General features: G+C 57.6%; 2 protein-coding genes across 3 annotated transcripts in view; both read right to left on the minus strand.

The window, feature by feature from the left end:
- The window catches only part of AP1G2 (adaptor related protein complex 1 subunit gamma 2), an 8,970-nt gene extending 7,724 nt beyond the window's left edge, over window positions 1-1,246 (minus strand). The window contains exons 1-2 of one of the 2 annotated variants that reach the window (XM_059372920.1): window positions 933-1,241; window positions 315-519 (exon numbers count right to left, since the gene is read on the minus strand). In XM_059372920.1, the coding sequence (XP_059228903.1) occupies window positions 315-518 (204 nt within the window). In that variant the 5' untranslated portion in view covers window position 519; window positions 933-1,241. Of the gene's footprint in view, window positions 1-314; window positions 520-932 lie in introns of both variants that reach the window. The other variant, XM_059372921.1, reaches the window with a different exon arrangement.
- Window positions 1,247-2,566: 1,320 nt separating this feature from the next.
- On the minus strand, window positions 2,567-11,064 carry JPH4 (junctophilin 4). Its single transcript, XM_059372927.1, has 6 exons — window positions 10,645-11,064; window positions 9,546-10,096; window positions 7,997-8,768; window positions 4,765-4,883; window positions 3,915-4,447; window positions 2,567-2,942 (listed from the first exon to the last, which is right to left on the minus strand). The coding sequence occupies exons 2-6, from the start codon at window positions 9,922-9,924 to the stop codon at window positions 2,859-2,861; spliced, it is 1,887 nt and encodes a 628-aa protein (XP_059228910.1). The 5' UTR covers window positions 9,925-10,096; window positions 10,645-11,064; the 3' UTR covers window positions 2,567-2,858.
- Between the last annotated feature and the right edge of the window lie 1,119 nt (window positions 11,065-12,183).

Raw genomic sequence — 12,183 nt, forward strand, 5'->3', positions numbered from 1 at the left:
ATCCTCCTTCAACCAAGGAAAAAGCTTAAGAAATTCAAAGTTAGTGGGTAGTTTCAAGGAACCAGGAGTCGAGGAGGATGGGAAAGAAAAGGAGGTGGCTTGAATGGGGCTGGCCAGAGAATGAAAGGTTCAGTCCGGCTTATGACCTACAGGGGTTATAATGGAAGGAGTTTAGCGGTGCATGCTGGGAGAAGGAAGGGCCCAGAAACTTTGTAGAATAAAAAAAATCAGGGCACAGGTAGGCGAGGGTGTCTAAAACCCTGCCCCTCAGCCTTCCTCATCAAACTCAGAATGGAGGCGTCCCGGCCCGGTACCTGTCCAAAGTGGGCGGGGTAGCCCAACATGTGGACGTAGAGCAGTTTGGCCAGCTGGCGGTGCCTGTGCAGAGGGTCCCCATCGCGGAAGGAGGCGCGGATGTGGGCGCACTCCTTCTGGATCACCTCCCGCTCCTGGGCTTGGGTCTTGGCCCCACGAATTTCCTCGATTAGATCTTGAAGCTTCAACGAAGGCACCACCATCCTGAAGGGGCAGAGCCCGTTAATGAAGAGGATTTTGAACCTCTCGGGCTGGGAGTGCCTGGCCTTCCAGCCCAGATTCGCCCTGTACCAAGATCCTGAAGGACCGGGACCCGCAGCTACCTTTCCCCACGTGGGTTTACCGAATTCCGCCCCCTCCTCACCGCGGGAGGAGAGCCCCACTACGCATGCGTCCCCGCCCCACCTAGCGCCCGTTCAGACGGAGCATGCGCCAGAACCCCGCCTATTCCCCAACACCCCACCGTCCTCCGGCTCCACCTGGTTTCCCATCCCTAGCTTGTCCATTGCTTTCCTTCCGGGGCCCTGCGCTACCTCTTCCGCGGGATTCCCCCCCAAGGTCACAACTCAGGCGGCCTCCGCTTCACACCAGGACACCAGCCCCACCAACAGCCTCACCTGGCTGGTCTCAACTCAGCTTCTCTACCCCCAGCGCTTCCTGGTACGGGGCCCGACGGGGGTTGGTCCTTCGCCTGGTCCTTCCCTCTTCCCGCCCCCGTCACGGGACCCCGCCCCCCTCCTGGGCTGCCCGGCTGAGTCGTCTAGAATCCTCTGACCTCAGGCCTCAGGCTTTGGAGTTGAGGGCAAGGAGCTCTTCGGGCGGCAAGACTGCATAGCAGACTTGGGATTCTCCCAGAGGCCTCTTTGTACATTCTCACCACCCGAAGAGCCTCAGGAGACCTTGGGTTTGAAGCCATCGCACCCCAAAGGAGATGACAATCCCCCCCCTTTTTTGAACTTTTTTATTAATATATTTTTTTTGTTAAATTTCTTTGTATTTTTTTTTTCCTGCAAGACTTGGTGTTGGCGGCACTGTTGTAGTTTAACTTCAATCCCAAATTCCATGAAATAGAAATCAGAAGTAAAGGTTTAGAGGGGAGGGAGGGAGGCAGGCCAAGGAGTAAACAGAGTTTGACTAGAAAAAAAGAAGAGGGTATGTGTGATGGGCATTCCCAGGCAAGGCCATTCCTTGAGGGAGGGGATTGGCAGGCAGCTCTTGTCTGCCTCATGCAGGGGAGGGAGGAAAGATCCCCTGGGGACCCTACAGAGGGGTCCCCCTCTTCCTAGGGCTTCCTGCCCCCAGGGGAAAGCTATTAACAGGGATCAGCCACAACCTCAAACAGGGCTCTCCACCCACCTCTCACCCTGCTTTGACTCCCACCTCTGCCCTGCCTGGAAAGTGTGTGAGAGATTGGCTTCCTTTGATCCCTCTTTCTGTTGTTTTCCCATTTCACAAGATTCGGATGTGACGGGGGAAGGGATATAACCCACTTAGAGACTACTAAACTTGTTACAGCTTCTGCCGCTCTCTGAGTTCCTGTTATCTAGGCTGGTTGTGTTCCCCCAAAACGCCCCTCTCACCCCCTCTCCACAACCGCCAGAGTTGGGGAGTGGGGTCCTAGCTCAAGTGCCTCTAACCCTCTGCGGCAGAAATATCTTCTTCAGGCCCCTTAGAAATCTGATCAAAGGCCACAAGTGAGTCCAGACCAACCAAATAAACTTTTAGGGGGAGAGAGGGGATGGGAGAGGTCAGTGGGTAGACGTGACTGCATTGGACGATTTCTTTTCTTTACACATTGCTCTTGACAAGGCATGCCACCCAGGGCGGGGTGGGGGTTGGATGAGGGGCTGGCGGTTGAGGAAAAGAAGAGGGAGATCTTAGGGAGTCATTCTACTTTTTGTCTCCCTTATCTCCTTCAGGGAAGGATAAAGTTAGGCAAGAACCTAGCTCAGTGCTTGGAGGTGAGATAGGCTCCTCCAAGGTCAGAGATGGAGGCTATACCTTCTCCAGCTCCTTCACTAGGCCTCGCAGGGACACCAGGCCCCTTGGGTCAGGGAGCCACAGCAGCTCAGCCAGTGCCTTGCCCAGTATACAGTCATCCCTTCTCCATTTTCTTCTTCCTTTCCACTCAGCTTCCAGGAGACTCCTGGGGACACCAAACCCCCACCCTCATTGAAGTTCAGGTCTAAAGAAAAGGCGGGGAAGACACGGGGCAATGGTCTGACTTAGATTTGTGTGTCTCAGAGAAGAGAGCGACTCTGAGCAAGAAAAGCCCTTCATATGTAAACAATCTAGAGAGAGAGGTGGGGTGGGATGGGGGAGGGAGTGAGGGAGACAGAGACAGATTCAGAATAAATGAGAGAATCGGAAAGGAAAGCTGGAAAGAAAAAGCCAAAGACAAACCAAAGGGGGAGAGAAAAGAAAGGGAAGGAAGAAGAGAAATAAAGATAGGAGATAAAAACAACCAGGAGGAAAAGAGAAAAAGGCAGGTCAAAGAAGTGAAGAGGCAGCAACCGAAGCCAGAACTAGGCTGGGCAGGAGCCTCAGGTGAGGAGCTGGGAGAACAGGAACGCCAGGCTGAGGTCCAGGAGGGCCACGGCTCCCACCACCAGGGGGTTGGCAGCTCCCTAGAGAGACGGGGGGAAAGACAGTCTCAGTCCCTGAGGACCATATCCAGCGACAGGTCCCACCTTCCTGCCCTGGCAGAGATGGCAAAGCTGAAGGGTCCCAGGCACCTCTCCTCAGAGGTCAGAGCAGGGGCATCTCCAACCTTTTTCGGTTTGTTTTTTTTTTTTTTTTTTCTTTTTTTTTTTTTTTTACCTTTTTCGGATTGTAAAAACATCTCTCTTCTCCCAGGCAGGGCCCCTCCTTCCCTCTGGCTCCCTCAAGTCAGGAACAGCCCTTTCTCCCCCTCCCTCCACTCCCCTCCCACTAGCATGTCACGTGGCCCAGGCAGAAGGTGCCTGGCCTTAGTAGCAGACGTTGGCAGCAGCAGTCGGTACTGCAGTAAAGCAGAGAGGGATGAAGGGGTGAGGATGTGGTTGCTAGGAAACAGGAGAAGGCCTGGAGTCCAATCAGAGTACAGGGTTCTGGGAAAACTCCACCCCTCCCAGTTTTCTGCCTCCTTTCCCATTTCCCTTCTTCCCAGCAGAGGGAGGGAGAGTCAGGGTAGGGAGGGAACAAGCTTTTCCTTTTTTATTTCTGGGCACCAAAGAGACAAAGTGTGGAGGTGGGGGGGGGGGTGGAGTAGGAAACCAAGAGCTGGAAATTATATGGAAGGAGAACAGTGAAAGATGTTTTGGCTCTCCCGTTCCTTATTGGTAACCTTGGGCAAATTACTTTAAGTGCTCTGGGCCTCAGTTCCCTCATCTGTCAAATGAGGGAGCTGGAGATGAAGGTCTCCAAGATTGCTTGCAGCTCACAAGTTCCCTAGTTTTTTTTTTTTTTTTTTTGGTGGGATATGGTCCAAGAGTGTGCAGGAAGAAAGGAAGCTGAGTCCAAATTAGAGCCCCTGAAGGGATCAGAGAGGTCTGGAAATGATAAGAGGCAAGGCATTGAGGAGAAAAGGGGCCACAAAGTGGGAACGGAGGGCAGCTCACCGGCTGGGCGGGCCTCTCGGTTGCAGCAGGCTCCTCAAGCTCTTCCATCAGGCACCCGGCCTCGGGACCCCTCGAGGCTGGGTCCCTCAGGACTGGCATGGCCATGGGCTCAGGCTCCGAGCCCCCTGGGGCTCTCAGCTGGGGCAAGGGCTCTTCATCTTCCCCTTCCTCCTCTCGAAGACTTCCGGAGCTGTCGCTGCAGCCTCCAAGAAGTGGGGAACCGTCTCTGGGCCCGGGCCTCTGCATCCCAGCCTCGTCCTCGGCCTCATAGCCAGCTAGTTCCTCTGACTGTTCACCGGGGCCCCCCCACTCCTCAGGCCAAGCTTTGGGGCTGGAGAAGGGACCCCGGTCCCCTCCAGGAGGCAGTGGGCTCCGGCGTGCAGGGGGTCGCCAGGGTTGGCGGGAGGAGGCAGGACTGCTGGGCAGTTCAGGGGAGCCCTCTGAGGGTGTCAGTCCATTTTCGTATACCCCAGGGCTGTCCTCATCCAAGGGTTCTGTGTCGGAGCCTTCTGAGTCCTGCCTGGGTCTGCGGCCTGTGGCAGGGATAGCTAAGAATCAGAGGGGCCTAATGGTCTTGGGCAGCAAAAGCTAGAGCTTTAGTCCGCTGCCTGGGCACCTCCCAGGCTTACAGGCTCTCATAGCCAGACTCCAGGCCCCAGATCTCGAGTCTTCATTACCCTATTTTATAAATTCCCAGTGCCACTACCCCAAACAACTGGGTCTGGCCCCCCACCCTCATCCCCTTGGATCCTCATACCTTGGATTTTTCCATCCCCAGTCCTCTGCAGGGACTTCCTCCCCTTTCCCTGCCCCTGAGCCCCTCCAGCTCCCCAGGTCACCCACACCTCACCTGGGGCCTCTAACATAGGTTGCAGGTCCTGGGCTATCAGTTTGGCCATTCGAGCTGCCTCCACAGCCTTCTCGGCGACACTGCTGGCTGCCACTGCCTTTAGAAGGGCATCTGCCGCCCTGCCAGGGTCCAGGGACAGGAACTTAGCAGACCTGCTCAGATGCTCCAGCCCCCTGGTCCACGCCCCCACCACATCATGTCCTCTGGATGGGAGCTCACCTCTGGAGTACTTAGTCTTGCTCACACACTGCCTGCTGCTCCCCTCCCTGGCCTGGCAGGGCAGCAGGCCTCTGCTTTCCACCCATAGATCTGGGCTGTGCCTGCTCTCATCACACTTCCCTGCTCCTCTCACACCTGCCACTATCATGTCCTGTAGTAACACTTCCCTTCCTCCAGCCGCAGCCACCGGCTGCCCTCTACTCCTTCCCAGAGACAGATGAGACCTCACGCTCTTAGCACACCTCTCTATAGTTGCACCTGCTTGGGTCTTCCCAGCAGCTTCCCCCTCCCTGCCCCCCCTGTTCTGGGCCACTGGCTCCCTGTGCCTGGAGCTTTGCCTCCTTCCCCATCATCACTGCTAACCCCCTTCCCTGCTCCTGACATGACAGATTAACAGGCTGTTTTCCTTTAGCCTCTTCTGTTGTCACACTGTTCTCACCCCTAGGTCACTGCCCCTGCCTCCCTGGACCATCGCATCCTTTCTGAGCTCTGGATTTGGGGTAAGCCTGAGTCCCGCCTTTCTGCTCTTTCTACTCCCTATCCAAGGCACTGTGAGTTTCTCACCATTGTGGTTATTTCTTCCAAGGAAAATCTTAGCTTCCTTCCCTTCCACATGTCCCTCCCATTGTGCCCTGCTCCCTGGGTACAGGCAGCCTTGAAGCATTCTCCGTCCTTTCCCCACAGTGGTTTCCCAGTTCTCCCTCTAATGTCAGCTGTTTCCTCAGTTTCCCTTCTGTTTCACCCTCTGCTGTTAATCGTAGACGTCCCATGGTCATTCAATGAGTTCTGTCATACTGACTGAAGGTGACGCACAAAGAGGCAGAGGTAAAGGTAATCAGTTACACTCGGGCTTAAATGGATCAAGACCCCACTCCTGGCCCCAGGCTTGTTTTATCTGGCTTAGGAAGGCAGTCTGGGTACCGGGGGAGGTACCAGAAGGGTGGTGGTGTTTACTGTAGTCTTAAGCCTACCCCCTCTTTATGTACCTTGGGAGATATGGTCAGCCACCTCAAACCTGCTCGGTGAAGGGCTTTTAGAGCCTGTTTGCAGGAACCTCAGATAACCCTGTTCTTCTCCCTTTGCGCTGCCAGACTGTATATGACTAGCCTTGCCCTGAAACTAAACTGGTCTCAGGGTTTAGGGCGGAGGATGACGATCAAATCTTGGGTTACATGGAGTTCTGTCGGCAGCCAAAAACTGCAACACTGACAAGCGGCTGTGTTTTGGGGTTTGGAGGGTGTAGATGAGCAAGTCCTAGTCAGAAGACCCAGTCATCAGGCCAGGTTCAGGCTACCTGGCAGGGGCACCTGCTGCTGAGGCTCTGCTGTTTCCATGGCAGCTGGCAACCAATCAGGTTTGCTAGGCCTGTTGCTGGGGAGACCAACCTGCCTCCTCCCACTGACTGATCTTTCAGCTACTGAGATCAGTTTTTCCTGCCCCTGCCTGTTCCTCATCTAGACTAAAGTGCTCCCTGGTGCCCTGCCCTCCCTCTTCCCTGGCTTAAGGCCCAGACTCTAACCACCTAGACACCAAGATGTAGCTACAGATAGACACCTCTGGCTCAGGCATCTACTTTGGGTATGACACTAACCACCTAGACACCAAGATATAGTTACAGATAGACACCTCTGGCTCAGGCATCTACTTTGGGTATGACACATTCCTACACGGAGACACCTTGGTCAGCCCTTATACAAACTCCCTGAAGCATATTTGGATGTATCTTGGCCTCTGATCCTGTGAAACAGTTCCAAATTTAAACAAAATGCTTCTACTGAACCCTCCTTTTTAAAGAAAATGCAACATACAAAAATTCACACGTATGAATTGTATAAATCAGAGGTCTGAGAACCTCATTACAGATGGGTTTTTGGCTTTTAGATTTGAGCTATCTAATCCAGCACTTAAAATGTGGCTAGTCTGATCTGAAATGATGCGCTATAAATATGAAGTATACTAGATTTCAAAGACTTAGAAAAAAGAGGGGAATGTAAAGTCTCTCATTAGTAATTTTATGTTGATTATAGGTTAAAAAGATCAAATTTTGGATATACAAGTTTTGGATATATACTTGGTTTAAATAAAGATATTACTATTTATGGGGCACCTGGCTGGCTCACTCAGCGAAATGTGGGACTCTTGATCCCAGGGTTGCTTGAGTTCCAGCCCCATGTTGGGCCTAGAGCTTAGTTTAAAAAAATGTAATAATTAAAATCATTTATCTTTTTATTTTTTCACATGGCTACTAGATTAAAAATTACATATTCGGCTTCTATTATATTCCTACTGCACAGTGCTGCTTTAGATAATAAGATAATGCATGGATATGTAATCTGATTTACAGAGAGAAAATTTCATTTACTGGTGAGCCTCCTCCCCTCAAACCTTTATCAGTTAGTTGGGTAAAGGGAGGCAGAGGAGGCAAAGCTGAGAGGCTCTCCTCTCAGGTGGATAGGTCAGCTGTACAAATTAAATCTACCCAAGGCCGGAGGTTGAGATAACATCAGTCCATGGGCAGGCAGGGAGGTGGCTAGGAATGCACATTCCCTGTCTCTCTGCCCAGGGTTGCTGCTCCCAGCTGCAAGAGGAATACTGGGGACAGGTTTCTGAGCCTGTACAAGCCATCGCTCCTTGCTACTCCCACACACAACAATGACACACATCCCCACAAAAGACACTAAGACACACTTATAGTCTAACACGGCTTCCCTCAAATACCCAGACACCCACAGTTACACCCACATCCACCTGTAGCCTCAGATATAAACACTCCAAATACCCAGGGCTACAACTGCTCGGCCTCGGGTCTGCTCTCCTCTACCAGGCCCCAGGCTTTTGGTCGTGGTCCTCCTGTAGGCACTACCTGCGCCCCCCCCCCCCCCCCCCCCCCCCCCCCCCCCCCCCCCCCCCCCCCCCCCCCCCCCCCCCCCCCCCCCCCCCCCCCCCCCCCCCAGCTGTCCCCAGGGTACCTTCTCCACTTAGCCCAGCTTTGGCCTCTGCAGCGGATGCCCACCTGGCAGCGGCGATCTCCTGGCGCTGGCGGGCAGCACTCACGGCTCGACGGGCGCCTTCGACAGCCCTGTCCACCTTCTCCTTGACTTTGCCCCGGCGAAGGGCCAGAGGCAGGAGGCTGCGCACACGCCCCCCGTGCACCAGCCGGTTGCGCTTGTACTTGCCCTCCTCGCGGGAGCCGTCCGGGCGGGTGGTGCGTCCGTAGCCGTGCCGCCGGTTGCCCAGCCACTCGCCCTCATAGCGCAGCCCATTGGAGCGCTGGCTCACGCCGAAGCCGCTGCGCCGGTCGGCGCGCCATTCGCCCGCATACACTTCGGTGGCAGAGCCCTCGATGAGGGCGGGCGGGACTGGGGCCGGGGGCCCGCTGGCCTCGGAGCCCGGGGGTCCTGTGCTGCCCACCTCGCTGCTCACCTCGCTGCGCAGGGAGCCCCGCTTGCTGCCCAAGGAGCTGCGGCGCCCGCCCGCCCGGAGCCCGCTGAGCAGCAGCGAGCGGCGGAAGAACCCGCCGGCCGCGGGGGTGCGCTTTCGGGAGGACGCGCCGTCAGCGTCCCCCGGCCCGGCCAGCACGAAGCCTCCCCGGGAGCCCGAGGCCGGGCTGCCTCCCTCGTCGCCCGGCAGGGGCAGGGGCGGGGGCGGTGTCGGGGGGTCGCTGTGGCCAGAGTCCAGGGAGGTGCGGCGGGGAGAGCGCAGCAGCGCCGCCTGATGGTAGGGCACACTCTGGCGCACCCCGTAGCCGTGGCGCTTCCCGGCCTGCCACTGGCCCTGGTAGGTGCCTGCGGGCGGGGTAGGACGGGGAGAAAGGGTCAGGACCCGCTGCTTCCTGCACCCTCGGCCCCAAGCACCCCTGGAGGCCTACGTGTCGGGAGGGAGAGGTGGGGCAGTTAGCGTGGAGGTTGAGGAAGAGCACTAGGAGCCGGGAGACGGGCCAGGTTGGGTCAGAAGGTGTGGAAGGGCGGAGTGAAGGCCGACAGATAGCCGGAGATCTGTGGGTTTGGGGCGTGCAGGTAGACAAGGGGAAGGGGGAGGGACAGGCAGGCTGGGGTGTGTAAAGGACAGATAGTCCAGAGGGTGTGAGGGACAGGCTGACGGGGTGTTTAAGATAGTCATGTGACAATCAGGGCGATGAGGGGCAAGCTGACTGAGGAAATGTGAGGGGACAGCAGAGCAAAGGTGTTAGGGACAGGCGGGTGGGGGTGAGGGGTGGTGTGGGGCAGACAGAGAGGAGTGGAACGGACAAGTAGATGGGGGGTGGTGGTGAGCGTCAGGTAGACGGAGGTTGTAAGGGCACAGGCAGACAGGGAGGGGATGAGGGCAGGCCGACCGCAGACCGGGGAGAGGGAGAAGCGGGCAGGGGCTAGACCGCGGAGGAAGGCGTGTGCGATGGGAGAAGAGGGCGGCAAGATGGGCGCAGGGGGCGCATATGGGTGGGGGAAGGCGTACGAACAGCGGGGCAGGGGGCAGATGGTGGGGAAGGCGGACGCGGGACAGGCGGACGGGGAGGCGCACGCGGACGAGCAGGCAGACAGACAGTAGTGGGCCGGGCCCCGCACCTCCGTCGGAGTAGGTCTCGGTGCCGTAGCCGTCCTGGAAGCCGTCCTTCCAGAGCCCGGCGTAGCGCAGGCCCGACACGCTCTCCCACACGCCGCTGCGCCCCTTCAGCCCGCCCAGCCACTCGCCGCGGTACGTCCAGCGGCTCTTGCGCTCCACGCCCAGCCCTTCGCGCTTGCCCTGCTGCCAGTGGCCCTGGTAGCTGTGTCCGCCGGGCCCCGTGAAGACGCCCAGTGACTCGAAGCCGTGCGCCCAGCAGCCGCTGTACTCGCCCTGGGCGCCGGGCCCCGTGCACACGCCGTAGCCATGTGCCCGCCCCGCCTCCCAGCCCCCCACGTAGCAGCCCCCGTCGTCAAAGTCGAACTTGCCCCCGGGGGACATGCATGTAGTTGGCGCGGCCTCAGCCCCCCGGCGGCTCAGCGCATCCTGGGGCTGGAGAGCCGGCTGGGGGCCTGCAAGCCGGGCGAGGCCTGGGGGCGGGGGCAGTTAGACCGGGGCCGGGCGGGGGGGGCCCCAGCGCGGGCTGGCAGGGCCGGACCCTCATCCTGAGTGGCTGCGGAGAAAGAGGGGGGAAGTGGCGAGCGATGCCCCTCCTCTTTGCCCGCCGCTCCCTGGCCCAGTGGCTCTGGGGCATCAGCACCGCCCCCCAACCCCCCACCCTTCAGCAGCGTCTTCCAGCAGCTCCTAAGCTTTGTAGGCACGGGGGCTCCCCCACCCCTCCGTCTTTGTAGAGGGCCCCTCCCAGGACTTGGGTCCCCAACCCCAAGCGGTAGTCCCGCTTCTCCAGCATAGAACCCCAAAGTGTCGAGTGTGGATGGCAGTTGCTGGCGCGGGGTGGGAGAGCACGGGGTGGGGGTGGTCCCGAGAGGGGGCTGGGCAGAGTCGTAGGCCACCGTTCCTCTGGCTGCTGTCAGAACCTGTCTGCCCTGTTCTTTGGCTTCCCGGGCAAGGGGGTGGGGGTTGAAAATGTAAGGGGGGGGATCGGAGCAAGGTGGGCAGTGGGTTTGGTGGGGGAAAGGATAGGGATGGAGGAGGCTCTGCAGGAAAAAGGCGAGGGTGGGGATGGGCAGACAGGCGGAAGGGAGGGGGCAGGTTACTCACCATGTGGGCTGGGGCTCAGGCTGCCTCCCAGGCACAGCATCCATGGCCGGGTACCTCCACTCCCACCTCGTCCCGACAAGCCAAAGCCCCCTCCCCTTCCGGAGAGACTGCTCCTACCCAGGGAGCGAAGGTGGGAGAGCCGCGAGTCCCCTCTCCCCAGCTGGAGGAGCAGGCGGTGGGGGTGGGGGGCGAGGTAGTGGCAGGGGTGGGGGGGGGAATGAGAATAGTGGAGGGGAAAAAAATCTGCCTTGGATGGAGATAGGGATGAGGAGCTGGGAACTGGATGGGAAAGGAGAGGGGGCTATGAAAAGGGGGTGTTTTATTATTTTTTTCCTTCTTATGGTTGGGAGAGGAAAAAAAAAAAATCAAAATTCCGATTCCATCCCAGCACAAATCAATGTTTGCTCCATCCCAGCATCACGGGGGAGGCTGGGCCAGGAAGATTTAAAGGGGCAGGGAGAAGAGAGAAGAGGAGAGGGTGGGGAGAGGAGGAGAGGAAGAAGATACAGTGGCGATGTTAGCAGTTGCGGGGGAGGGTTCCCAGGCTGGAAAAGATGGGTGCCGGCTAAATCTGAGGTGAGGGAGGAGGCAGGTAAAGGGGAGAATGAGAAGCACAGAGACCCCCAGGGTGGAAAGAAATCCTGGTATGCCGGCAGGGAGTGGGGTGAGACCGAGGGGGGTGGGTAGAGGGGAGGGGAACAGAGCGAGAGGGAGGAGACTGAGCTGAAGATGGGGAGGCTGGGGGAGGCCGAAGCCAGGCGGGGGAGGAGAGATGCAGGCGAGGCCAGGAAAGGGCGAGAGGAATACAAAGAAAGAGGTGCAGGGGTGAGAGCTAAGGAGGGGGAGATGCCGCTGGAGAAGGAGGGAGGGGGGAGACCCATTCTGGGGCTTCTGAGGGTTGGCAAGGAGGAGAGAAGCAGGGGAGGAGGGGAGGGGGAAAGAAGTAGATAGAGTGGGAGTGAATAAGGGTTGTAAGGGAGGGAGAAAGCACTGCATAGGGAAGGGCTGGCATGGGCATAGAAATCCAGGCAGGAAGAGCCCAAACAGAGGCAGGACGGCCGGAAGTGGTGTTCGTGGGGCTCCAGGGAGAAGGATGAACCTGCCAGCTGCTTGGACTGAAGCCAGGAAGCCTTTGGGCACCTGTCCACCAAGTCCACTGTCCTCCCTAAGTAACCACTGCAGGGAGATCAGAAGCCTCCCTTACTTGCGCTTTCTGAGGAACCTCGAAATGGGGCCCTGCAGGAAGCCTGGCCCCACTAATGCTTATCTAGAACCCCCACCAACTATTTCTCCCTAGCTTGTCCCTCTGAAGGGGAAGGGGTGGCATGAGGGGTTTATTGTTTCTGAATGGAGAATAGGGGGTCATGCTTGGTAGTGCCATGAAGACTCTGGGACTTTGGAGCCTTTTACAAACCTAGAGGCTAAGACACGTAGACATGTTGGGGCAGACCCTTATTGTGGCAAAGCCCCCTTTAGCCTACCACCCTCCAACTACTCATGAGAGGGGCAGCACACCCTGGGCTTTATTGTTTAAAGACA

This window comes from Mustela nigripes, chromosome 13, assembly GCF_022355385.1.
Source record: "Mustela nigripes isolate SB6536 chromosome 13, MUSNIG.SB6536, whole genome shotgun sequence".
NCBI classification, from domain to species: Eukaryota; Metazoa; Chordata; class Mammalia; order Carnivora; family Mustelidae; genus Mustela; species Mustela nigripes.

Bases quoted from the DNA above. Each gene is read 5' to 3' on its own strand.
- JPH4 (XM_059372927.1), bottom strand. From the start codon at position 9,924: ATGTCCCCCGGGGGCAAGTTCGACTTTGACGACGGGGGCTGCTACGTG. The intron at 8,769-9,545 runs GTGCGGGGCCCG...CCCCGCCCGCAG, and splicing joins CGAGACCTACTCCGACGGAG to GCACCTACCAGGGCCAGTGG. The intron at 2,943-3,914 runs GTGAGCTGCCCT...CCGTCTCTCTAG, and splicing joins CCGAGAGGCCCGCCCAGCCG to GGAGCTGCCAACCCCCTGGT.